The sequence below is a fragment of the Epinephelus lanceolatus genome, chromosome 20, assembly GCF_041903045.1.
Source record: "Epinephelus lanceolatus isolate andai-2023 chromosome 20, ASM4190304v1, whole genome shotgun sequence".
Taxonomy (NCBI): domain Eukaryota; kingdom Metazoa; phylum Chordata; class Actinopteri; order Perciformes; family Serranidae; genus Epinephelus; species Epinephelus lanceolatus.
Genome location: NC_135753.1, coordinates 30,400,886 through 30,428,750, shown reverse-complemented (window position 1 = coordinate 30,428,750; position 27,865 = coordinate 30,400,886). Strand labels below are relative to the sequence as shown.

General features: G+C 43.1%; 2 protein-coding genes and 1 long non-coding RNA gene across 3 annotated transcripts in view; 2 read left to right on the top strand and 1 right to left on the bottom strand.

Moving 5' to 3' along the window:
• LOC144458910 (leukocyte elastase inhibitor A-like) overlaps positions 1–27,865 on the bottom strand; it is a 256,223-nt gene that overhangs the window by 68,180 nt on the left and 160,178 nt on the right.
• LOC144458914 (uncharacterized) overlaps positions 223–27,865 on the top strand; it is a 58,400-nt gene continuing 30,757 nt past the window's right edge. Inside the window, exon 1 of the long non-coding RNA XR_013488264.1 lies at positions 223–4,542. This is a non-coding gene — a long non-coding RNA (uncharacterized LOC144458914). The remainder of the gene's footprint in view (positions 4,543–27,865) is intronic.
• LOC144458977 (leukocyte elastase inhibitor A-like) lies at positions 12,051–21,382 on the top strand. Its single transcript, XM_078163007.1, has 10 exons — positions 12,051–12,111; positions 12,769–12,956; positions 15,811–15,948; positions 16,783–16,923; positions 18,330–18,447; positions 18,937–19,079; positions 20,250–20,327; positions 20,582–20,671; positions 20,753–20,933; positions 21,162–21,382. Exons 1-10 carry the CDS (start codon positions 12,051–12,053, stop codon positions 21,380–21,382), a joined length of 1,359 nt encoding a protein of 452 aa, XP_078019133.1.

The following is a 27,865-nucleotide window of genomic DNA, read 5'->3' as shown; positions in this document are numbered from 1 at the left end:
GAGTGAACGTGTGTGTGCTGAATGTATGGTAACAAATGTAGTGAGGAATGTAGTAAGAGTAAAGTATTTAAAGTATTAAGAGTATTTAAAGTATTTAAAGAGACAAAAGTGCACAATAAGAGAAGAAAAGAGTCAGAGATACTCAAAAGCATATCCGTGGTTACCGCTATTGACTTGACAAACGCATCCTTTAAATCTGTAAAGGCAGGGGCGTTGAGCCAACCAATAGGCTGCTCGGGTGGAATGCAAAAATAAGAGAGTCAGAGGTACTCAAAAGCGAATCCGTGGATACCGCTAGCGACTTGCCACGCACACCTTTAAGCCTGTAGGGGCAGGTGTGTGTGAGTCAACCGTTGGGACAGCTTAGACGGAGAGCTTAGGGAATAGAGATTAAGAAAAGGCCTAAAGTAAAAAAGCTTCTGTGGATACCGCTGTTTTGAAGAAAGTGACCTCCCAGCCAAGAAGGAGGGGAGTCACCGTAGACAGAACAGGTCTGACACGGGCAGAACGCTTAAAATGTTGCAACCAAAGAGATAAAGGAAAAGTAAAAAAGACAAAAAACAAGTCAAAACAGTTAACAGATCGATCAAAGTGTAAAAATTGTAAAAACCTAACTGTAAGCTATAAAGTTGCTGTACATACATTGTAGTATATTTAGAAGTAAGTTGTAGTAAACACAGTATAATCTATTTAGAGTAATGCACGAAGCGTTGTATAAAGTGTTGTAAATACAGTAAAGTGTTAAATAAAATGTAACTGTAAAAAGACTGACAAATCATTGGGAGACTGACTAAACAGAGAGCACAAAAGGAGGGGGTGAGGCATGCAGCCAGCATAGAGTGAGGAACACAGCCAACAGAAGTGGGCTTATACAAAAAACAAAGCTTTGTTAAAATTTGATAGTTTGGTTCTGACCTCTATTGGGTTAAAGGTCATTACAAACAAAAAAGACATTTTGAGGCCTGAATGTTTTATCATAATCTGGTATCTGTGTGTTTGTTTTATGTGATTTGTTTCAAAGTTTTGTTACATGAGGTAGTTATTAACAGTGTCTCAGTGAAACAAAACCAGACAAGGGTAACCTAACGGTGTCAACAAATTGTCTGGGGACTGGAAACCTAACGGTGCCAACAAAAAGTCCACATGTTTCACTGATTGAACCAGTTGCTCGGGTGAGCTCCATACAAACTGGTTGGCTGTTAAGGGGAGAATAAAAAAGAAATATCTGTTATTTTAATTTAATTTTATAGATAAATAAAATAAGTGATAAGTATAGTCTCATAAATGAATAGAATAAGTAATAAAATTATAAATTATAAATGATAAGTAGTTTTAGTTTATATGTATAGTTTTATAATAAATAAAATAAGTAATAAAATAAAGAAAAAAGAAGTTGAGATCAAGCTGTTAAGAGTTGGATGGAAGAGGGTGACAGCAGTAGTAATGAAATTTGGGCCGAAGAATATTGCATGACTGATGGTTCAGTGGACACTAGAGGCATAAAAAACACATTTTGGGTTGGAAAGAAGCTACATAGACAGCGAAGGGGGTGAGCAGATAGAGAGAATCAAACTAAGCTGTTAAATAAATCAAGTACACAGGCCTCGCTGCTGCAACATTGGGAGATCACATTAGGCTGTCTGATAAGGCCTCGCTGCTGCAACATTGGGAGATCAAATTAGGCTGACTTCACTGGTACAACATTGTGGACCAAAGATAACACAAATAGGGAGAGTAATAAGGCAAACACATAAATTTCACCAGTGACAGGTTAAGAGGTGAGGTTATACATAACTCACATCAGAACACCTGAAATAGATGGAAGAGGGAAATGAAGGGGGAGATGAGATTATAACAGAGAGTCATTGCGTCACTGAGGGTCCAGTAGAATTCAGGGGCATAAGAGCGCATTTTTGGCTGGAGAAGAACATACTTTGACAGTAAAGGGGTAGAACATTGGCAAGACGAGCAGGAGATCAAACAAAAACTTTGGCAGGTCACCAAATTTGTTAACTTGAAGAGAGTAAAAGAGTTATTTCCAGGTGTCCCGTGGGAAGTGATTTTGCGCAGACTGTGAGTTCCTTACTCATTAAATCCGCTGCTGCAGAATTTGTGTGATAATCATAAGGACGCGCCGGTAGCTTCACTCCCTCTACACCAGATGAGAATACGAGGTCACGAAGGAGAGACACATAATCCACGACTGTGGATTGTTGTTGTGCCCAGAAAAGTTGATTTGGGAGACATGAACATTTGGCTGTTTAACCAAAGCCCCCCTAGGAGACAGGTCACATAAATTAGAATATAATCTTTGAAAAAGAAATAATAATAATAATAATAATAATAATAATAATATTAATAATATAACAATAAAAAAAAAGAAACTACAGTTACAGTAGAGGACATTATTAGCACTGATAAGCACAAAAGAAACAGACGAGCAACAAGAAATTCCAAGAGCTGGCACAGTGAAACAAGGCTTCAAGGAAAGATGGAAAAAAGGGTCTGACACCCATAGAGATAGTGATGACATAACATCCAGGTAGGAGAAACTGAATCCAGCGTTGGGTGACTAAATGGCACAAAAGAACATCAGGAAAAACAAAAATAAATAAATAAATCAAAAATCTGGGGGGAAAAAAAAAAAAATTGTTGGCCTAAGGATGGAACCTTCAACCTGGCATGTTGCGACGAGGTGGATACAGAACTAAATACATTGAGGCAAAAGACACTAAGGTGAGTTATAAAAAAAGAACAATAGGGTTAAGGAAAGGGAGGTATTAGGGTGGTTTAGACAAGCAGGGGGTAGGAAGCGAATGTTGCAAGTAGTCAAGTCAAGTTAAGTCAAGTCAAGTCAACTTTATTTATAAAGCACATAAAAAAACAACTCACATTGACCAAAGTGCTGAACATATAAAAAATAGAAAATGAAAAATACAGAGGAAACACAATAACAAAAAAAACCAAAGCCATAGCAGCAACATACATAAATACATAAATCAAGGCACAAATAAGCACAGAGTAGGAGATTAAAATATCATGTCAGAAGAATACAAATTTTTGAGAAGAGATATGTTTTGAGCCTAGATTTAACCGAGCCAAGGGAGTGCAGCAGGCATCCACAGGACCCACGGGCACTAATGGATGTGAGACCCATAGCCCCACCCCTACCAGCATCACCACCACCATACCCACAAGACACATCACCATCAGAGACGGGACAATACCCACTGCGCTCGGTGGGGGAGGCAAGAGCAGCAACAACAATGGAAGGCCAAGTGGAGGGAAGGTTCACAGTGACCTTGGCCAGAGATACGAAGGCCAAGAGCAGATGAAAGAAGACGCTCCCCACACGCAGAACACTGACAATCCAGTGCCACTCATTACCACTCCAGAGGCCCCCGAGGTGGCGGGGTCGAGTTGGACCTAGGGGAGGACCGGCAGGCCGAGGAGGATGGAGAGGGGGACTGAGCTTTCCTCCAAGACCCCAGCCACCGCAACAGCAAACCTATCAGCGAGCCGCACCCTATCAGCAATCAGGCTCCCAGGAAATGAACACAGGATTTCCAGGAGTGAATCCTGCAGCATCTAACCAGCTATGCTGGGGTTGTTACCAGCCCGGCCACCGACACAAAGACTGTTCGGTCAACCCATGGGAAGGTCCAGCAGAAAATTTGCTGAAAACGAGACAGGGTGCCCATGGTAGGCCTGCCCGGAGAAGCCTGAGGGGGAAGTAATGTCACCAGTCATTTCATTACAGCCACACGACGAACCAACTGTACCTGTTGTCACCCACGAACAAGCATATCCTTTTATGGTGGACACAGGGGCTGCCTATTCATGCCTAGGAAAAGAGGGCTCTGAACTCCCCCTCTCTAAGTCATCCATCAAGACCATAGGCTTCTCTTTGAAATCACAAGTCATACCATTGACAGAGCCCGTTCCAATGCTTATCGCAGGAAAAGTCATATTTGCACTCCTACTCTACTCAGCTCATACGCCAGTGAATCTTCTAGGCAGAGATATATTGTGCCCTCTCAAAGCTAAGAACATGTGTGCTCAAGATGGACTATATTTAGATTTCCCTGAGGAACCTCCACAAAGCATGATGCCACAGCTGCCCCGTGAACGCCACAGAGACACAATAGGCGTTGGGCTACTGCCTCCAACTGACACCAGAAGAGCCGCACCTTAAACAGACATGGACTCAGTGGGAACCATGGGTCAGGTTACATTTTGACACAGCACATAGTCCCACTCTGCCACTGCATTGCACACTCATGTATGACACGGACCAGACTCATGTAGATTGTCAAGAATGCAGGGACACAGTGCTCAAAAAAAAACAAAAAAAACAAAACATGCCTGATCATTAGTGAAGACATGTATTCAGCACCTCAAGGTGTGGCGGCAGCCGTCCGCCTCCCAGAAGAATTAGCAGGATGGTTTCAGGTGCCAAATTCTGCACCACACGTTACACTGATGATAGCAGAAGGTTATGAGTCTCATCATTTGGGTCCAATGGTCGGATGTGCACTGCAGGTGCAAGAGTGGTTACCCAACAAGAACAAATACATCCACATTTCAGATGACAAACAATACATTAGAATCTCAACTAAGACAGGTGATAAAGCAGTCACAGATAAGGTACTTGTAGATGGTACTACTCCCACACAGATGGCAGTCACAGAAGAACACGCACAGTTCCACCACAGCTATGGACAGCACATAAAACAGACGTAGGCTTGATAAAATCAGCGCAACCTATTCACATCACACTAAAACCACATGCTAGCCTACCATACCAGAGGCAGTATCCTCTGTAGCGGCATGCCATTGACGGTATCCAACCCACAATTGAAGGCTTGGTAAAAGCCGGAGTTCTGGTCAAAACTAGAAGTCCCTGCAACACGCCCATTTTTCCAATCAAGAAACCAAATTCCTCAGAAGAGCAGCTAATGCAGTGGTGGAAACAGAGACGCCACATGTGCCAGATTCACACACATTGCTTTCAAACATACCATCCGACACACGATCGATTTGTGTTCAGCCTTTTTCAGTGTACCGCTACACCCAGACTCTCAATATTTGTTTGCATTCACTTATGAAGGTCAGCAATATGACCTAGCTAATTTGAACGTGCCAAGCACTGTATTACAACATGCATATGATTTGCTTGTCTGTAGCTTTTCAAAAGAACAATGTCAAAAAGATTCCATTGCAGTGCTCACAGCATTAGCAAAGGGGGGGACACAAAGGTCCGTAAAAACAAATTGCAGTTCTGCCAACAGTCTGTAGAGTACTTGGGCAGACAGTCGAGTGGGGATAAAAAGTGCATTGCCCCATCTCAAATAGAGGTAGTAAGTAAGGCACCTCAACCGCAGGCGGTGGGCCAAATGCTGTCTTTTCTCGGCATGACAGGATACAGTCGGCCATGGATTTGTGACTATGCTATAAAAACTGCTCCACTCAGAGCTTTACTAAGAGCAGTAGGACAGACAAACAACACAGCACAATTGACATGGACAGAGGAAGCTGAGGGTGCGTTCCAAATCTAAAAAATAGACATGCAGTCAGCTCCAGCGTTAGGGACTCCTAACTATGCTAAACCTTTTCATCTCTAGGTAGCAGAAAGATCAGGCTTTGCATGTGCCGTCCTGATGCAAGACATGCCCACAGGCCAGGCGTACGGGCTATGAGGTAATCCTATCAGCCCCTGAATTTAACATTCAGCGCTGTTCCACCATCAACCCCGCCACTAAACTGGTGCTGCCAACAGATGGTAAGTCACATGATTGCATTCATGACACAGAGAAATTTATGTGAAGATTTGCACAATCAACCAATCCCAGCTGATCTCACATTGTTTGTAGATGGCTCATGTTTTCGTGACGCTACTGGTAGCCATGCAGGCTACGGGATTGTTCAACTTCACAACAATGACCACACCATTGAGACACTACAATCACGTAAACTTGCTCAGCCATGCTCAGCCCAACTTGCAGAGATAAAAGCTTTAACAGCAGCATGTAAATTGGCAGAGGGACAATCACTAAATGTATACACAGACTCAGCATACACCTATGGTGTGTGCCACGTCCATGCTAACATATGGAAACAAAGAGGATTTGCAGAGCTGACGGCACTCCTGTAAGACATGGAGCTGCCATCCTCGACCTGATAGAAGCCATGTTCCTTCCCACAGCTCTAGCAGTAATTAAATGTCCAGCCCAGCAAAACACTGATACAATGATAGCCAAAGGTCATTTTGTGTCTAACGTCATACAAGAGACACTGAAACAACTAGGGATCAAACAAAAATTTGGCTGCGTTTACAATCCCCAATCACAGGGAGCTGTAGAAAGAGCAAATGGTATTTTAAAAACCAAAATAGCAACAATAGTAGTAGATAGTGGGGACAAGCTTAGCTGGGTGGATGCTTTACCGCTTGCACTAATGTCAATGCGCTCACAAGCTAGCAGAATCACGCATCTAACACCGCATGAAATGCTTACGGGTTCACCCATGCCAATACCATATTTGAGGGGTCCCTATGAAGGGCCCCCATTGGAGCAACTCCAAAATGAAATGTTTGACTATTTACGAAGTCTAACCTGTATCCATAGGGCTATCTCCCAGCAGGTGAAAGGCACCACAGAGGACAGAAGGGTCGAAATCCCAGAAGACCTTCAACGCATACTTCCTGGAGAGTGGGTGTACGTCAAGGTGTTCAAAAGGAAGTGGGACCAGCCACGCAGAGAAGGTCCATACAAGGTCATATTAGCTACACCAACTGCCTTGAAAGTTGAAGGTAAGAACGTTTGGTTCCATCTTAACCACTGCTGCAGAGCTAACAACCCAGAGAGGGTGTCGACAGAGAGCACCTCAGAGGAAAACACCCCATCCTCAGTCGCCACCTGCTAGCCACAGGGCTGAGGATGAGGGCCCAAGCGCAGGGGGAGCAGAGAGAGGAGAGAGAGCAGAGACAGAAAGAGAGCAGGGAGAAGAAAGCAGCAGCTCAGAAACAGGTGAAGATGGTAACTTGACTCAAGTTTACATACGTATGTAGACAGAGACCAACAAGTACAACATTCCAATTGGAACACTAAAAACCTCATCAATTCTTGATTGGTTAGAAAAGTTCTCTGTTGGAAAAATCTTACAGACTATAGGAATAATATTTGGACTCGGCGTCCTTCCCCTAGTACAGATCCTGATAAGAAGGGCCATGAGAACGGCCACGGGACAATTTATTATGCTGATACAACAGCAGGAAAAGCTCCCCGAGAAAGGCGAATTGTGGAAACTAGATAAACCGTGGGTAAGATCCTATGCATCCAAAAGATTGAACAACGATTTATATGAAACCATGATTGACAATACGGACATATGTGAGAATATGGCTGACAATATAAACTTATATGAGCCAATGAAGGGGAACCTGGAAGGGGAATACGAGGTTGTATAGAGAGAGAGAGGGAGAGCCGATTCAGGGTAAGAAATAACCAAATAATTGGCAATAGATTCAGGAAAAACCTTGCTGTTACCAAACCCATACTAACAATCGACTGATTAACATATATAGGTTATCTATACCACAGGGCAATTAGAAGGAAAAGGAGGGAAGTGAATTGAACTAAACAACGTCCTTTCTAACACACAGATTGGTGCAGAGCATGGCCAGCATGTGGAGATCCCTGTATCCAAAGCAGCAGAATCCAGGGTTGGCCTACCAAGAGCGCCCAGCCATGTCAGAGGACCAGCCCCCATTTGAGCCCAGGCTAGGGATGACCTACAGCGGCAACTGGTCAACCACCACGTGCTGCAACGGACGATTGAGATGCTGAGGGGATCAGGTGGCGTCCTACCGGCTCCTGCGGATGACTGGTACATCCGCCTATGTGCCCGACGGACAGTAACTTGGCAGCATTAACAGCAAAGATAACTATGTACCTTGCTTACTGTACCTGGTATATGTGAAGTTATCATGTATTCACTGAAGAAAATACCAGTAACGACTGTAGTCACAACCACTGTATAAGAATGTCATTATGATTAATCATGCAACAAGAAAAACAAAGACATTATTAGGCTAGCTCTTATACTCTATATACATACGAATTATTCGAGGTGATAATCATGAATTGTGTGTGATACCTACGGATGACAAAATGTGTGACAGATACTGCTGATAATCAATGAAGTATGACTTATGTGCAGCTCTACTGATGTTGATCACTGGAAAATGATTCATGTGTGATAATAGCCAATCTAAATCTTAATGGTATGGGACTATGAAGTCCCAAAGGGTGGATATATATATTTTCTCCCCCTTGCTGTGATTTAAGATATTATATGGGACTATGGAGCCCCAAAGGGGGGAATGTAGTGTAATGTACTGATTTACTGAAGACATATACTGTACCTTTTAGCTGACCTTTAAAAGATATGTGTTGAAGCAATATAATCTGTGCAACTGACAAATTACACACTGGTTTAATATTTCATGTATTCTTATGACACACACACACACTTATTGAGCACTTAAGCATTGTGGTGGAGAAGTACCTAGGACTCACTGTGAATCATTTCTAAAAATAGCATGAGGATGGGTTCAGAAAACACTAGTGGAAAATTAGGGGAATTACAGCTTGTCCTGAGAATGACCCTAGAGGGGGAAAGGACTAAAAAGTGCTGAGTCAGCAGAAATATGACACCATTATGGTGGAGAAAAAGTGACTCAGCAGAGGTGGGATATCGTTACGATCAGAGCCAAGTGGGAAGGATTAAGGGAAAGAAATGACTCAGCAGAAATTCTACGATAAAAGAGCGAGCGCAAACAAAGAAATTCCAGCCTTGCTCCGGAGCTTGGCTCATTTGGGTTGTGATGTGTTTGTTGCCTGCGAGCACATTAAACTCAGTTGCATCTGATTCTACGTGTCTCCAGTGATTTTTTGACCTCTGAATATTTGAGTTTTTGATATCTAATGGAAGACAAAGAAAGTCCGTTTGAGAGGAGAAGAGCAAGGTCGCGAGCTAACTGGCCCGGCTCGGGACCTTGACTTTTTTGCTTCTACAAGTGCCCGGAGAGAACCCACGCTGACATGGGGAGAACATGCAAACTCTGTACAGAAGGGCTCCCACACCCGGGATTGAACCGGCAACCCTCTTGCTGTGAGGCGACAGTGCTAGCCGCCCAACACCAGTGTGTGTCAGTGCTTTTAAAATTACTTGGAAGATGCCTTTTCAGTCAACTGATCATCAACTGGCGGTGAGTTGGATCAGATAGTGGGGGAGGCTGACAGACCTGGTAAGCCCAAACATGAAATGAGGGTGAATTAGGAATGTCTGGCTGAGGACCCTGGCTGTGAGGGTTTTTTTTAGAATTCACTCATTTACCCACCATTTTGTTGTTTTACTTTATCATGGACCAAAGAAAAGTTAGGGTGGAGTGCTTTTGTTACGGTGCCAAAACACTGAATTTCCCATCTGCTGCATAAATCTGATTGTTTTGTTGTTTTAAGCTTCACATTACACTTGATATTCCTAAATCAAAGCTGCAGGTATCAGAATTAGCAAGCAGTGGGCAGTGGAGCAGTGGGAAATGAAGTATAAAATACTCTGGAACCAAAATCTCAGACTTCCTCACCAGGTGACATCACCAAGTTTAATCATTAATCATTCCCTTTATTTTGGGTTTCCTATCACCTTGAGCAGATAGTCTGGCAGTTTGCTGCACTGCTTTAACTGCATCCGCATCTGCATCTGCGACTGCATCGCAGACCGCCCATCTGTTGGCTGTGCCTCCTCCGATGCCGGTTGCTGTTCCTCAGTGAAGCAGAGGACCTGGGGATGTAAATGATAGTTTCTCTTATTAAGATAACTTTGTGTGTGTGTGCGCGTGTGTGTGTGTGCAACTGCACTCTCTGGTGACTAACTTGTGTAATAAACCTCTCCACGCCCTCTTGTTGAATCGCAGACACACACACCAAGGCATACATGTGCAGACACGTTGTCTTCACCACAACTAACGCCTAACTCACTCACTCCCAGGGCTAATGCCCTCTTGTTAACTGTAAATGGTCAACTGTTAACATTTACCACAATGTATTACCACTATTAACAATAAACTGTGAGGCTGTCCCTTGCTTTGGCTCTGTTTGTATTCATGGCCTCATTCATCAGCTTCACATCTGACTGAATAATTGCTCCATCGACATCCAATGTGTGCAACCATTGGGTACAAAGCCAAAGAAGGCACAATTCATTCAAACCAGGCTATCTGGTTTAAAGTTTATCCGATAAAATCAAATAATTATGAAATAAATCAAATGATGAAGCAACCATCTCTGCAACTCCCATTCCTATTTCCCTTTATTATCTCCCAGGTGCAAGGGTGTGTAATACAGAATGATCATGGCTTGTTTGCTTAATCTCAAATTTCTTTTGTAATTTGCAAAGTACGCTGCTTTAACAGCACAGTTTTGTTCTGGGGTCACTCAAATCTGGACAGTGGCTGCAAGTGGTCAAACTTTTTGAGTGCTGGAAGAAGTTTTCACATCCTTTAGTAAAAGTGCAATACAATTCTGTAAAAGGTAAATGAACGGAAGTATTAAAAACAAAATGAGAGTAAGAAAAATTAACTGGCAACTAGAGGGTAACTTTGGGGGTGGCTTGGGAACTGGAGGGTCATCAGTTCAAGTCCCTGTATGAACCAAGTATCGCAGTGGGATTGGTAGCTGGAGAGGTGCCAGTTCACCTCCAGGGCACCGCTGGCATGCCACTGAGCAAGGCAATGAACCCCCAGCTGCTCGGGTATCACTCCAAGGCAGCCCCCTCGCTCCAAAATCTTTCTATCTAATGCATGTACAGGTTCTGTTTGTGCATGTGTGTGTATTTTGGGTCTGTGTGAATAAGACAACAGAGTGAAAAGAAATGTAATATCCCCTCTGGAATTAATTAAGTATATCTTCATCTTCTTCTTCTCCTTAAAGCTACAGCAAAATGCAGTGACAAGTATGATATTGGCCTCTCAAATGGAGTAGATGAAGTGGAATAAAGGTTTGAAGTCGGAGAAAATGGAAGTACTCATGTAAAATACAAGCACCTTAAAATTTTACTTCAGTACAGTAAATGTGCTAAGTTACATTCCACCAACAAAATTCACTCAAGAAAGGATCATATCGCTCACATTTTGGCTTTCATGCTTTCTTTGCTGATCATTTTTGTGATCTACAAATCAGGAATTGAACCATTCCTCCTCCGATTTTCCGAAGCAGAATGGAATAGATCCCTGTCATTTCTGCTGACGCAGGAAGATAGAATGAGTAATCAAAGCATGTGCAGGCACTTTCACCTGCCACACCCAACCAACGCTGCCAGATAGTTACATGTAGGTAAGAGCTTTCCCAGTGGAAATTTGGATCAGAGCCCTCCTGTCATCTCTAACACCAGTGTGTATGTTCATTCATCTTCTAACCGCTTCATCCTCTTGAGGGTTGCGGGGGGGCTGGAGCCTATCCCAGCTGACATCGGGCAAGAGGCAGGGTACACCCTGGACAGGTCGCCAGACTATCGCAGGGCTGACACATAGAGACAAACAACCATTCACACTCACATTCACACCTACGGACAATTTAGAGTTATCAATTAACCTAGTCCCCAATCTGCATGTCTTTGGACTGTGGGAGGAAGCTGGAGTGCCCGGAGAGAACCCACGCTGACATGGGGAGAACATGCAAACTCCGTACAGAAGGGCTCCCACACCCGGGATTGAACCGGCAACCCTCTTGCTGTGAGGCGACAGTGCTAGCCGCCCAGCACCAGTGTGTGTCAGTGCTTTTAAAATTACTTGGAAGATGCCTTTTCAGTCAACTGATCATCACCTGGTGGTGAGTTGGATCAGATAGTGGGGGAGGCTGACAGACCTGGTAAGCCCAAACATGAAATGAGGGTGAATTAGGAATGTCTGGCTGAGGACCCTGGCTGTGAGGTCTTCAACTCCTTCCTCTAGAGGCATTTTCTGTACATCACAGGGGATGCTGGGGGACATGGAGTCCAAGTGGGCCATGTTTAAAGCCTCCACTGTGGAGGCTGCTGCCAAAAGTTGTGGTTGGAAGACTATCAGTGCTTCTTGTGGCGGCAACCTAAGAACCTGCTGGTAGACACTGGCAGTGAAGGAAGCCTTTTAGGTCTGGTTGACCCAGGGATCGCCTGAAACAGCAGACGGGTATTGTTTGCCCATAAGGCCAAGCACAAGGGCTGCAGCTGAGGTGGTTGCCAAAGCAAAAACCCAGATGTAGGAGGAATTTAGGGAGGCTATAGAGAAGGACTTTTGCTTTGCCTCATGAAAGTTCTGGGAAATCATTAGACACCTCAGGAGGGAAAGCAGGGCTGCTCTCAGGCTGTGTTCAGCAGGGGAGGACAACTGCTGACACGGACTGGGGTTATTATCAAATGGTAGAAAGAGCATGTAGAGGAACCTGAAGGTAAGGGGATTTGTCTTGACATGTCTGGGAGGTGATAGCATTGTTGGAAGGGACACTCCCAAGTTGTATAAAACATAAGTACGAAACAGTTAAAGGTTTGCAAAAGCTTCTTAAATTCATATTATATGTTATTAAGAGATTGATGCTTACCTATTTAAACTTTTTAAAAGCTAATTGTGTTTCACTCAGTCAGAGAAACATATCTCGTCTTATTTAACTTTTCAGGTAAAATATATGCAACAGTTTATAGTGTGATGAATAATGCTTTGCTCTGTTTCAGACAAAATGGAGACAAGAGCCCCATCCAAGATAACCAAGGCCAACACCACCTTCCTTCTGGCTTTATTCAAAAAGCTGAGCAATGAAGACAAGACCGGGAATATCTTCTTCTCCCCGTTCAGCATCTCTTCAGCCCTGGCTATGGTGATGATGGGGGCCAGGGTCAACACGGCCACACAGATGTCCAAGGTACAGTACACACACACACACACACACACACTGTGGAAGTGAACAGAGTTACAGTTCTCATGGTATCACACCCATTTGGGTGTGTTTATACAAGCATGACATCAAATGTCTTTGAAAAATGGTTGATCTGGTTCATCAAGGTGTTGGAGGCGTGTCAGCCAAAACAGCCTCACAATGTCCAGAGGCTTTAGCGTCTCAGGGAGAAGCTCACCCACATCTGGCGCCCTGCCAGGGATATTCCCCTGAGTCTTCAGACTCTGCCCCCTCCACAGAAGATGTGGTGGTCTGGTTCAGGTTCCTCTACATGCTCTTTCTACCATTTGATAATAACCCCAGTCCGTGTCAGCAGTTGTCCTCCCCTGCTGAACACAGCCTGAGAGCAGCCCTGCTTTCCCTCCTGAGGTGTCTAATGGTTTCCCAGAACTTTCATGAGGCCAAGCAAAAGTCCTTCTCTATAGCCTCCCCAAATTCCTCCCACACCTGGGTTTTTGCTTTGGCAACCACCTCAGCTGCAGCCCTTATGGGCAAACAATACCCGTCTGCTGCTTCAGGCGACCCCTGGGTCAACCAGACCTAAAAGGCTTCCTTCACTGCCAGTGTCTACCAGCAGGTTCTTAGGTTGCCGCCACAAGAAGCACTGATAGTCTTCCAACCACAACTTCTGGCAGCAGCCTCCACAGTGGAGGCTTTAAACATGGCCCACTTGGACTCCATGTCCCCCAGCATCCCCTGTGATGTACAGAAAATGCCTCTAGAGGAAGGAGTTGAAGACCTCACAGCCAGGGTCCTCAGCCAGACATTCCTAATTCACCCTCATTTCATGTTTGGGCTTACCAGGTCTGTCAGCCTCCCCCACTATCTGATCCAACTCACCACCAGGTGATGATCAGTTGACTGAAAAGGCATCTTCCAAGTAATTTTAAAAGCACTGACACACACTGGTGTTGGGCGGCGGAGTTTGCATGTTCTCCCCATGTCAGCGTGGGTTCTCTCCGGGCATTCCGGCTTCCTCCCACAGTCCAAAGACATGCAGATTGGGGACTAGGTTAATTGATAACTCTAAATTGTCCGTAGGTGTGAATGTGAGTGTGAATGGTTGTTTGTCTCTATGTGTCAGCCCTGCGATAGTCTGGCGACCTGTCCAGGGTGTACCCTGCCTCTTGCCCGATGTCAGCTGGGATAGGCTCCAGCCCCCCCGCGACCCTCAAGAGGATGAAGCGGTTAGAAGATGAATGAACATACACACTGGTGTTAGAGATGACAGGAGGGCTCTGATCCAAATTTCCACTGGGAAAGCTCTTACCTACATGTAACTATCTGGCAGCGTTGGTTGGGTGTGGCAGGTGAAAGTGCCTGCACATGCTTTGATTACTCATTCTATCTTCCTGCGTCAGCAGAAATGACAGGGATCTATTCCATTCTGCTTCGGAAAATCGGAGGAGGAATGGTTCAATTCCTGATTTGTAGATCACAAAAATGATCAGCAAAGAAAGCATGAAAGCCAAAATGTGAGCGATATGATCCTTTCTTGAGTGAATTTTGTTGGTGGAATGTAACTTAGCACATTTACTGTACTGAAGTAAAATTTTAAGGTGCTTGTACTTTACATGAGTACTTCCATTTCTCCGACTTCAAACCTTTATTCCACTTCATCTACTCCATTTGAGAGGCCAATATCATACTTGTCACTGCATTTTGTTGTAGCTTTAAGGAGAAGAAGAAGATGAAGATATACTTAATTAATTCCAGAGGGGATATTACATTTTTTTTCACTCTGTTGTCTTATTCACACAGACCCAAAATACACACACATGCACAAACAGAACCTATACATGCATTAGATAGAAAGATTTTGGAGCGAGGGGGCTGCCTTGGAGTGATACCCGAGCAGCTGGGGGTTCATTGCCTTGCTCAGTGGCGTGCCAGCGGTGCCCTGGAGGTGAACTGGCACCTCTCCAGCTACCAATCCCACTGTGATACTTGGTTCATACAGGGACTTGAACTGATGACCCTCCAGTTCCCAAGCCACCCCCAAAGTTACCCTCTAGTTGCCAGTTAATTTTTCTTACTCTCATTTTGTTTTTAATACTTCCGTTCATTTACCTTTTACAGAATTGTATTGCACTTTTACTAAAGGATGTGAAAACTTCTTCCAGCACTCAAAAAGTTTGACCACTTGCAGCCACTGTCCAGATTTGAGTGACCCCAGAACAAAACTGTGCTGTTAAAGCAGTGTACTTTGCAAATTACAAAAGAAATTTGAGATTAAGCAAACAAGCCATGATCATTCTGTATTACACACCCTTGCACCTGGGAGATAATAAAGGGAAATAGGAATGGGAGTTGCAGAGATGGTTGCTTCATCATTTGATTTATTTCATAATTATTTGATTTTATCGGATAAACTTTAAACCAGATAGCCTGGTTTGAATGAATTGTGCCTTCTTTGGCTTTGTACCCAATGGTTGCACACATTGGATGCCGATGGAGCAATTATTCAGTCAGATGTGAAGCTGATGAATGAGGCCATGAATATAAACAGAGCCAAAGCAAGGGACAGCCTCACAGTTTATTGTTAATAGTGGTAATACATTGTGGTAAATGTTAACGGTTGACCATTTACAGTTAACAAGAGGGCATTAGCCCTGGGAGTGAGTGAGTTAGGCGTTAGTTGTGGTGAAGACAACGTGTCTGCACATGTATGCCTTGGTGTGTGTGTCTGCGATTCAACAAGAGGGCGTGGAGAGGTTTATTACACAAGTTAGTCACCAGAGAGTGCAGTTGCACACACACACACGCGCATACACATACACAAAGTTATCTTAATAAGAGAAACTATCATTTACATCCCCAGGTCCTCTGCTTCACTGAGGAACAGCAACCGGCATCGGAGGAGGCACAGCCAACAGATGGGCGGTCTGCGATGCAGTCGCAGATGCAGATGCGGATGCAGTTAAAGCAGTGCAGCAAACTGCCAGACTATCTGCTCAAGGTGATAGGAAACCCAAAATAAAGGGAATGATTAATGATTAAACTTGGTGATGTCACCTGGTGAGGAAGTCTGAGATTTTGGTTCCAGAGTATTTTATACTTCATTTCCCACTGCTCCACTGCCCACTGCTTGCTAATTCTGATACCTGCAGCTTTGATTTAGGAATATTAAGTGTAATGTGAAGCTTAAAACAACAAAACAATCAGATTTATGCAGCAGATGGGAAATTCAGTGTTTTGGCACCGTAACAAAAGCACTCCACCCTAACTTTTCTTTGGTCCATGATAAAGTAAAACAACAAAATGGTGGGTAAATGAATGAATTCTAAAAAAAACTCCCCACAGGTTATTTTATATGAATGTTATAGCTGTTAAAGCTTGTTAAAGTTTGGTCTGGTTTTGCCTTCTTCCACTTTCTTTTCAAAAGGTGCCGAAAGTCTCATAAAGAAAAATTAAAAGTCATGGGAGGTTTTGCAGAAAGTCATTCTATCTACAGTAAATGATGAGAACAATGTCTCCAAAATCATCCATTTTATGTCACTATCACTGGGCAGCATTTAGCACATACACAATGGCCACTATGGTAGCATTATTCAAAAAGAAAAGACTGACCATGTAATAAAAGTGCAAAAAGTTTAATTTTCTCTCTCCATAATGGTTGCCTCTGAGTGCAGTGTATGCAACGCTGTAGCACGGAGCACCAGCATTACCAATGATTATGGTGTCTATTCTCATCATTTAACAGTCACACAATCCCAATGACCCATATTAATGTTGTCTTTTCTCTGGCTCAGTGTGTCTTTGTAACACTCAGTTCTTCTCTGGCTGTTTGCAGCACCTGAAACCCCAGGATGATGAAGAAAATGTCCACAGCAGGTTTGCCAAGCTGCTGGCTGCCATCAACAAGCCAGATGACGCCTATGCTCTCAGCACTGTTAACAGGCTGTATGGGGAGAAGACCTATGAGTTTAAAGAGGTATGTGTATGTGAGCCTGTTGTGCTCAGACACCGATGAAGCAAAGCTGTTTTAGTTTTAAGGCCCAGACAAGAGTTTCTAGTATCTTAGTACTGTAGTAACACTTCTTACATATATATATATATATATATATATATATATATATACACATTTGAATATTTTGCCAGATATTTAATACTCTATTGTTTTTAAAACTGGGTCCAGTAAGTGACCCTGTCCCTAGGAACCCACTGGCTATTCTGGTTGGTACAGGTTGTGAATGTTAAATTGTTGTTATTGTACTTAGTGTTCCTATAATTTGAAGCATTTTCCGGCACAAGAATTTACTTTGGGATAAATAAAGTTCCATTGAATTGAATTGACGTACAAAACCAACATCAAAGATCTTGTGGCAATAAGGCTGACTCTTGCGTCGCATCATGTTGCCTGTGCCTCGGCCAGAGTTTCACTGAATACACTGCAAAGACTACAGTCAGCGGCCAACTAGCACGAACGTTGTGAGCCTGCGTGAGAGGCAATAACTCTCCATAGCAGCAGGCAGTGATAGTCTGTTCGTCATAACAAAAAGGGTGACTGGAAAACTGATAGGACGGATTCGAGAGGCTAGTTAGCCTGTTGGCTCATTAACACAAACAATTATAAACCATTTCTGCCAAAGAGTTCAATAGCGCAAAAAAATAATTGTACCTCATAGAGCATGTTGGTTGACTTTAGCTTTTTACTTTTCTCACTTCATTTCTTTTCCTGCACACTGAGCTGAAGTCAGAGTGACTTCATTCAGCGACAGGCTCTGCCCAAATCTACCACTGCCCGGGTAACAGACGCTTACCAACAGCTCGGCAGCTGACCATCAAAGTAGGCTATAAGAAGAGAGATACTTACTTGTATACAATATAAAGCGTATAGATTTGATAAATGCTAGGTAAACCATCTGTATCTACATAACATATTACTTGACTGAGTTTTTTTTAAACTGTTCATATGATTTCATTTCTGGTTATGGTGGTGAAACTGTTGGATTTTTCAGACTTTAGAGTTTCAATTCAGCCTTAAAGTTTGCACAGTATACCTTTTACTTGTGTAAACTCCTGCCATACAGTTGCAGTAAAAAAGTGGCACCTGTGTTGCTCAACCAGCTAACTCTATGATTATGTGATCATTCAACAACCAGAAACCATTAAACCGTAAAATTAAAATGCAAAAGTTGAAGGAACTGAATGCGACTAATGATTGATTGACCAGCCCTGTTCTCTGGGATTAACATATCCATCCTGTGTTCAAAGAACTAAAAACTGTCAACATTCAACTGAAATTCATGCCAATAAAATAGTCGTCTATTTCTTGACATCTCTCGTGTTTGTTAATGGATTAATGTGAGTATTTCACTGTGCTTTTTATGATTCCAGGAGTTCTTAGCAGAGACCCAAAAACACTACCAAGCCGAGCTGGAGCCTGTGGACTTTATAAAAGAGTATGAGGCAGCCAGGGTCCACATCAATGAGTGGGTTGAGGAGCAGACAAAAGGTAGATCTCATATTGACACATTTATCACATAGACTGAAATTGTTGGCCCCCACCCAAGCCTTTTACACCTCAAATTTGACCGAACTTTGGATGAAAACATTACTAGAGCTGCCTGTGTCTCCTTCTTAAAGATGTACTTTGCAAGATTTTCCATAAAAATCAATTTATAGACTCACAATGAAATAATCCCTCTCTGCCCTCTGCCTGTATTTCCTTTTTATTTTCTGTGTTCAGGATGTTTTTGGGTGTGTAGCTGCACAGCGTTTGGGTGAGGTCATGGCTTTATAAAAAGGTAGCCACCAGGTGACACTATAAGCAGCAGGCATCCAAGAGACACAGTGCCAAAAAAAACACAAATATAGCGAGGCGAAAGGCCAAACAGAAGTGAATCTGTGGTTGGTGGTAGGGTTGGCTGCCTAGCATGTTTATAAAAAATTACTGACAATCCTGCATAGTACCTTCAGTGATTTGCTCATTACTCTTCACAAGGTAAAATCAAGGACTTGCTGGTAGAGGGCGTGTTGGACGACAGGACCAAGCTGGTACTGGTCAATGCCATCTACTTCAAAGGCTTCTGGAACCAAAAGTTCAACAAGGATGAGACTGTTGATGCTCAGTTTAGAATTAACAAGGTAACCCTGCACAAAAACAGCTCAAGGTGGAGAAACACCTGAGGAACAAAAGCAGCACTCTGCGCACAGTTAACCTGAGCTCTGTAATGCTGTAGCTGGCATGTGCAGGGCACTCTAATCATAGACCATTACAAAGCTGTGTTTATTTTTCTGGACGGGATTTTTAAGCTTGAAAATGATCTGTCTTTAAGTTTTAAAAAGTTTGTGGTTTGATCTGCCGTAGCTCAGTGAAACCACTGGTGTGCAAACTGCAGCAGACTAGAAAAGATTTTATCCAAGTTCTTCCCCAAATAAGAAATAGTTTGGGAACAATGCCAGCATTCTTGTTGGTCATAGAATTTCAGGGATATCCTTGAATTACATCCTGGAGCTGTGTTGATATGACACCCCATCCCCGCTGCAATTACACTCTTGATGCCAGAGCATTTCGGGAGTTTTCATCTGAGAAAACGACTTAAGCCCCTTTCCAAAACCCACTAACACCCACTAACATCTGGCTTTTGTATTTAATGGGAAAGATTACAATTGGCTTTCTCTCCAATGACAAATGACTCCGCAGAAGTGATGGGTATTTATCAGCTCAGGCTGTTCTCAAGCACCATGCATACATTTTCCTATGAAAAGGAATGCACTGAATATCGCACATATCCCTCGTAATCATGATCCAGTAATCTGTGTATAACCCACGTGCTGGGGAAGGCTGCAATCATGTGACCAATCCGCTGTAGGAAGCAAAGAATAAAGAGGGAGGCAGTTTGGGGAGGTGGATGTGTCAGATAAAACAACTTTGCCCGGAAGACTGGGGTTTGTAACTATATGAAGTTTGAATCATCTTAACGCACATCCTCACCGTGTTTCTTTCCTAAACATAACATAGTCTATTGCCTATTTTTAGCTGGTTTTCTGGGATTTAAAAACAACAACACTGATTTTGATGGAAAACATGGTATTAGCATGTCTTGTGAAAAGTTTTACCAGACTGAAAAATGCAAAGACATCAGGCATTCACTATAGAAATGAAATGTTTTGAGTCTGTCTAGTGATAGAAAACCAGAGATATGCTCATAAACTCAGGTCAGAACTATGATATACAGATCATTATTTTGATGCATGATGTGATGATAACTCACTTTAAAAAAGAATGCTTGTTCTGTTTGCCTCTGTCTTTAGAGTGACACTAAGCCGGTGAAGATGATGAGCCAGAGAAGTGAATTCCTTTTCATCGTGGTTCCTGATCCCAGTTTCAAGGTAAAGTCCATGTTTTACATCAGTATGGTTTTGCCCATTCTATTAAATACAGTGGACAGATTGACCATGATACAAAGAACAGTTGGTTTCATTTTGATAATGACTGAAACCATCAGACTTATGGTTTTTACCATAATTTCCATACGTAACTAATAGAGACGGGGTTTTTTTTTCTCCAAATACCAACGTGTTTCTCAGGATGAATAAATCAGATTATTTTAAATTGAAATGAAAACCTCAATGTGTTTGGACAGATCCTAGAGATGCACTATAAAGGAGAAGAGCTCAGCATGCTCATCTTCCTGCCCAATGACATAGAGGACGACACAACAGGCTTGGAGAAGGTAGGACACATATGCACATACAGTGAACAAATGCACCATTATAAACAGACAGACTAATAATCTATACTGTATTCACACTAGCTGGAGGCGCAGCTGACCTATGAGAAATTTGTGGAGTGGACTCGTTCAGACCTGATGCGTAAAACTGATGTTAAAGTGGGTCTACCTCGATTCAAGCTGGAGGAGACCTACGACATGAACAATATCCTGTTCAGCATGGGCATGGTGGACGCATTTGATGTCAGAAAGAGTGACTTTTCGGGTGAGACACAAACTGCATTCCTATTTTAGGAGCACAACATACGTGACCAAAAAAAGAAATCCAAACATCATAGAAAACCCACACCCAAACAAAAATGTTGTTAAATGCACTTGAAAATTAAACAAGCACAACGAAAAACAAGAGCCAGTAATGCAAAACACAAGGTAGCCTGCATCTCTCATTTAGTGTGCATGATAAAGCAATGGACTCTCTCTGCTCTGCTAACAGGCCTTTCCACAGCCAACAACCTGGTACTGTCAAAAGTCGTTCACAAGAGTTTCGTGGATGTCAATGAGGAGGGAACTGAGGCTGCTGCTTCCACTGGTGCCATTATAACAGCTCGCTCTCTTCCATCCATGTTCGTCGCAGACCACCCCTTCCTCTTCTTCATCCGACATAACCCGACCAACAGCATTCTCTTTGCTGGCCGATACTGCTCTCCGGAGTAAGCACTGCTGTGTGTGCTGCAGACGTGGATGTCAAACCAAACCATCCCTCCTTCATAAAATCAAGAGACACATTTAAAGAGACATTTTTTTGGTCACTCTGTCTCTTTTTGGTTGTTTTGTGTCTCTTTTTGGTCATTTTGCATTTGTTTGTGTCTCTTTGCAGATGTTTTACATCTCTTTTTGGTTATTTTCTCTCCCTTTATGGTCACTCTGTGCATCTTTAGTCATTTTTATCTCTTTGTGGTTGTTTTGTGCCTCTTTGTACTCAATATGCATCTGTAAGGGGGGTGAAGGGATCAGTGTATTTTGAATAAAAAAGATTCTTTGGATCAAGTGGAGAGCAAACTGGATAACCAATGTGTACAAAAATGTACTGATAAATTACAATAAAACCCAGGCTAAAAACAATTGAAACTTACAAGAAATTAAAATGTCCTAAAAAGAGCAAGTTTAAAACAGTCCTTTAAAATGGCCTAAAATGATATGTAATTTCAAATGTCTTTATTTGGGGGAGCAGATTCATCGGTGCTGGGGAACACTGTCCTTGTGGCAGGACCGCACCAACTTGTCTCTCTGCCACCATACCCTGAGGCCCTCATAAAAAAAAAAAAAAAACAGGAGAGAGAGAGAGAGATGAGCTGTAATAACAAATCCAACAAGCCTGGGCCGACTTTGTTTCTCTTCCACAGAACTTTCAATAATGGGCAGTTATGGTACTCACGCTCACGTCATTTTACGATGCTGGAGCACCGCTCTGTCCTGCCCCAGGCTGGCGGCTCCTCCTTGCCCCCTTGTTAGCCTCACTGCTTTACACAGTTCTTTTGCTTCTCCCAACATGGCTTCCCTGGCACCTCTGTATAGCAGCTGTTTTGTCTTCTCCTCCCTAGCGCACCATTTGCTGCTCCTCCTGCATCCTTGCGCCTCACTGATTAAAACAAAGGGTTTATACAAAAAGGTAAAAGCTCACAGATGCAGGTATTTACACTAATCAGGTCACTTCTGCTGGCCTGGAGTAAAAACACATTAAAAAGTAGCAGATGCAATTTCACAATAAAAGCATGCAAATAAAACTGAACACTGGAGTAAAATAATTTAAAACAATATGTAAAACAACTAAATAGAAGATAACCACTGCAAAAAAATATGAAAAGCACAACATGCATGAAATCTAAATATAATAATAATAATAAATTTTATTTGTAACGCACTTTATATTTAACGAAAAATCTCAAAGTGCTACAACAGCAAGAAAAGAAAAAATAAGTTAAAACAAGAGTTAAAAGCAGTTATCAAAGTAACACGAGCAAAAATGACAGATTAAAAGATTTTTTAAAAAGGTACGTTTTAAGGCCCTTTTTAAAACAATCAATTGACTGTGGAACCCTCAGGTGTTCTGGGAGGGTGTTCCACAGTCAAGGAGCAGAGGAGCAGAAGGCTCAATCTCCCAGTGTGCGGCTCTTAGTCCTTAAACCATGGGGTTTATTTGAGCACTCCAGAAACTCCGGTAACACTCCAGGGGGTAAAAGACTCCGTCCCAAACTCTGACTCTTCTAGCGCAACACACACACTTCATAACTTTACACACATACTTGTTTACCATTCCGAGTCGGGACCCCCTCCCCTCTCTGCTCCACCAATCTCCAGCCCGCACACTGACTGACAGCGAAGCCTGTAAACAGAGCTCAGCTGTTTATTTAGCCTAGCAATATCTCCGGACTATAGTAGCTGCAATGGACGACTTTGAACGCGATTTTGAAGAGTTTCTTGTAGTGGACACAGACCCAGAGCCATACCTGTTTGAGCCGGAGCATACAGATGAGGAACTCCATGTGTTTGATGCTGAGCGGGCGAGAAGAGAGGCTGAATGCACAGAATGGGATTCGGTGCTACTGCTACCATCGCTGGGGAGATATATCATCAGGAGGAAAAGCGCCGCAGAGAGTGCATCACAAGGAGTGAAGTCGCGTCTTCTTTTCCTTGCAGATGACGGTTTGGTTTCATTCTCTCCTGTTGCGTGGTAAGTGTGGTCCATTCGCAAACTTTATGACTAAAAAACTTTTCACTACTCTCTATCGACGAACTACTAAAACTCTCTGCTGTTTCCTCCTCCTTCTTCCTTCCTTCCGCTGTCTTCGTTGGTTCATTTATACACGTGAAACGCGTTCTCTGGCTGGCTGGATTGTCCACTCGGTCTGCCTTACATACATGGCGGCGCAAGATGGCGACCTCTCTAAAGCAAGGCCCTTGCTATATATATACAGTACAGGCCAAAAGTTTGGACACACCTTCTCATTCAATGCGTTTTCTTTATTTTCATGACTATTTACATTGTAGATTCTCACTGAAGGCATCAAAACTATGAATGAACACATGTGGAGTTATGTACTTAACAAAAAAAGGTGAAATAACTGAAAACATGTTTTATATTCTAGTTTCTTCAAAATAACCACCCTTTGCTCTGATTACTGTTTTGCACACTCTTGGCATTCTCTCCATGAGCTTCAAGAGGTAGTCACCTGAAATGGTTTTCCAACAGTCTTGAAGGAGTTCCCAGAGGTGTTTAGCACTTGTTGGCCCCTTTGCCTTCACTCTGCGATCCAGCTCACCCCAAACCATCTCGATTGGGTTCAGGTCCGGTGACTGTGGAGGCCAGGTCATCTGCCGCAGCACTCCATCACTCTCCTTCTTGGTCAAATAGCCCTTACACAGCCTGGAGGTGTGTTTGGGGTCATTGTCCTGTTGAAAAATAAATGATCGTCCAACTAAACGCAAACCGGATGGGATGGCATGTCGCTGCAGGATGCTGTGGTAGCCATGCTGGTTCAGTGTGCCTTCAATTTTGAATAAATCCCCAACAGTGTCACCAGCAAAACACCCCCACACCATCACACCTCCTCCTCCATGCTTCACAGTGGGAACCAGGCATGTGGAATCCATCCGTTCACCTTTTCTGCGTCTCACAAAGACACGGCGGTTGGAACCAAAGATCTCAAATTTGGACTCATCAGACCAAAGCACAGATTTCCACTGGTCTAATGTCCATTCCTTGTGTTTCTTGGCCCAAACAAATCTCTTCTGCTTGTTGCCTCTCCTTAGCAGTGGTTTCCTAGCAGCTATTTGACCATGAAGGCCTGATTGGCGCAGTCTCCTCTTAACAGTTGTTCTAGAGATGGGTCTGCTGCTAGAACTCTGTGTGGCATTCATCTGGTCTCTGATCTGAGCTGCTGCTAACTTGCGATTTCTGAGGCTGGTGACTCGGATGAACTTATCCTCAGAAGCAGAGGTGACTCTTGGTCTTCCTTTCCTGGGTTGGTCCTCATGTGTGCCAGTTTCGTTGTAGCGCTTGATGGTTTTTGCGACTCCACTTGGGGACACATTTAAAGTTTTTGCAATTTTCCGGACTGACTGACCTTCATTTCTTAAAGTAATGATGGCCACTGGTTTTTCTTTAGTTAGCTGATTGGTTCTTGCCATAATATGAATTTTAACAGTTGTCCAATAGGGCTGTCGGCTGTGTATTAACCTGACTTCTGCACAACACAACTGATGGTCCCAACCCCATTGATAAAGCAAGAAATTCCACTAATTAACCCTGATAAGGCACACCTGTGAAGTGGAAACCATTTCAGGTGACTACCTCTTGAAGCTCATCGAGAGAATGCCAAGAGTGTGCAAAGCAGTAATCAGAGCAAAGGGTGGCTATTTTGAAGAAACCAGAATATAAAACATGTTTTCAGTTATTTCACCTTTTTTTGTTAAGTACATAACTCCACATGTGTTCATTCATAGTTTTGATGCCTTCAGTGAGAATCTACAATGTAAATAGTCGTGAAAATAAAGAAAACGCATTGAATGAGAAGGTGTGTCCAAACTTTTGGCCTGTACTGTAGGTAAGAGCTTTCCCAGTGGAAATTTGGATCAGAGCCCTCCTGTCATCTCTAACACCAGTGTGTATGTTCATTCATCTTCTAACCGCTTCATCCTCTTGAGGGTCGCGGGGGGGCTGGAGCCTATCCCAGCTGACATCGGGCAAGAGGCAGGGTACACCCTGGACAGGTCGCCAGACTATCGCAGGGCTGACACATAGAGACAAACAACCATTCACACTCACATTCACACCTACGGACAATTTAGAGTTATCAATTAACCTAGTCCCCAATCTGCATGTCTTTGGACTGTTGGAGGAAGCTGGAGTGTGTAGTGTAATGTACTGATTTACTGAAGACATATACTGTACCTTTTAGCTGACCTTTAAAAGATATGTGTTGAAGCAATATAATCTGTGCAACTGACAAATTACACACTGGTTTAATATTTCATGTATTCTTATGACACACACACACACTTATTGAGCACTTAAGCATTGTGGTGGAGAAGTACCTAGGACTCACTGTGAATCATTTCTAAAAATAGCATGAGGATGGGTTCAGAAAACACTAGTGGAAAATTAGGGGAATTACAGCTTGTCCTGAGAATGACCCTAGAGGGGGAAAGGACTAAAACGTGCTGAGTCAGCAGAAATATAACACCATTATGGTGGAGAAAAAGTGACTCAGCAGAGGTGGGATATCGTTACGATCAGAGCCAAGTGGGAAGGATTAAGGGAAAGAAATGACTCAGCAGAAATTCTACGATAAAAGAGCGAGCGCAAACAAAGAAATTCCAGCCTTGCTCCGGAGCTTGGCTCATTTGGGTTGTGATGTGTTTGTTGCCTGCGAGCACATTAAACTCAGTTGCATCTGATTCTACGTGTCTCCAGTGATTTTTTGACCTCTGAGTATTTGAGTTTTTGATATCTAATGGAAGACAAAGAAAGTCCGTTTGAGAGGAGAAGAGCGAGGTCGCGAGCTAACTGGCCCGGCTCGGGACCTTGACTTTTTTGCTTCTACAAGTGCCCGGAGAGAACCCACGCTGACATGGGGAGAACATGCAAACTCCGTACAGAAGGGCTCCCACACCCGGGATTGAACCGGCAACCCTCTTGCTGTGAGGCGACAGTGCTAGCCGCCCAACACCAGTGTGTGTCAGTGCTTTTAAAATTACTTGGAAGATGCCTTTTCAGTCAACTGATCATCACCTGGTGGTGAGTTGGATCAGATAGTGGGGGAGGCTGACAGACCTGGTAAGCCCAAACATGAAATGAGGGTGAATTAGGAATGTCTGGCTGAGGACCCTGGCTGTGAGGGTTTTTTTTAGAATTCACTCATTTACCCACCATTTTGTTGTTTTACTTTATCATGGACCAAAGAAAAGTTAGGGTGGAGTGCTTTTGTTACGGTGCCAAAACACTGAATTTCCCATCTGCTGCATAAATCTGATTGTTTTGTTGTTTTAAGCTTCACATTACACTTAATATTCCTAAATCAAAGCTGCAGCAAGGTATCAGAATTAGCAAGCAGTGGGCAGTGGAGCAGTGGGAAATGAAGTATAAAATACTCTGGAACCAAAATCTCAGACTTCCTCACCAGGTGACATCACCAAGTTTAATCATTAATCATTCCCTTTATTTTGGGTTTCCTATCACCTTGAGCAGATAGTCTGGCAGTTTGCTGCACTGCTTTAACTGCATCCGCATCTGCATCTGCGACTGCATCGCAGACCGCCCATCTGTTGGCTGTGCCTCCTCCGATGCCGGTTGCTGTTCCTCAGTGAAGCAGAGGACCTGGGGATGTAAATGATAGTTTCTCTTATTAAGATAACTTTGTGTGTGTGTGTGCGCGTGTGTGTGTGCAACTGTACTCTCTGGTGACTAACTTGTGTAATAAACCTCTCCACGCCCTCTTGTTGAATCGCAGACACACACACCAAGGCATACATGTGCAGACACGTTGTCTTCACCACAACTAACGCCTAACTCACTCACTCCCAGGGCTAATGCCCTCTTGTTAACTGTAAATGGTCAACCGTTAACATTTACCACAATGTATTACCACTATTAACAATAAACTGTGAGGCTGTCCCTTGCTTTGGCTCTGTTTGTATTCATGGCCTCATTCATCAGCTTCACATCTGACTGAATAATTGCTCCATCGGCATCCAATGTGTGCAACCATTGGGTACAAAGCCAAAGAAGGCACAATTCATTCAAACCAGGCTATCGGGTTTAAGGTTTATCCGATAAAATCAAATAATTATGAAATAAATCAAATGATGAAGCAACCGTCTCTGCAACTCCCATTCCTATTTCCCTTTATTATCTCCCAGGTGCAAGGGTGTGTAATACAGAATGATCATGGCTTGTTTGCTTAATCTCAAATTTCTTTTGTAATTTGCAAAGTACGCTGCTTTAACAGCACAGTTTTGTTCTGGGGTCACTCAAATCTGGACAGTGGCTGCAAGTGGTCAAACTTTTTGAGTGCTGGAAGAAGTTTTCACATCCTTTAGTAAAAGTGCAATACAATTCTGTAAAAGGTAAATGAACGGAAGTATTAAAAACAAAATGAGAGTAAGAAAAATTAACTGGCAACTGATGACCCTCCAGTT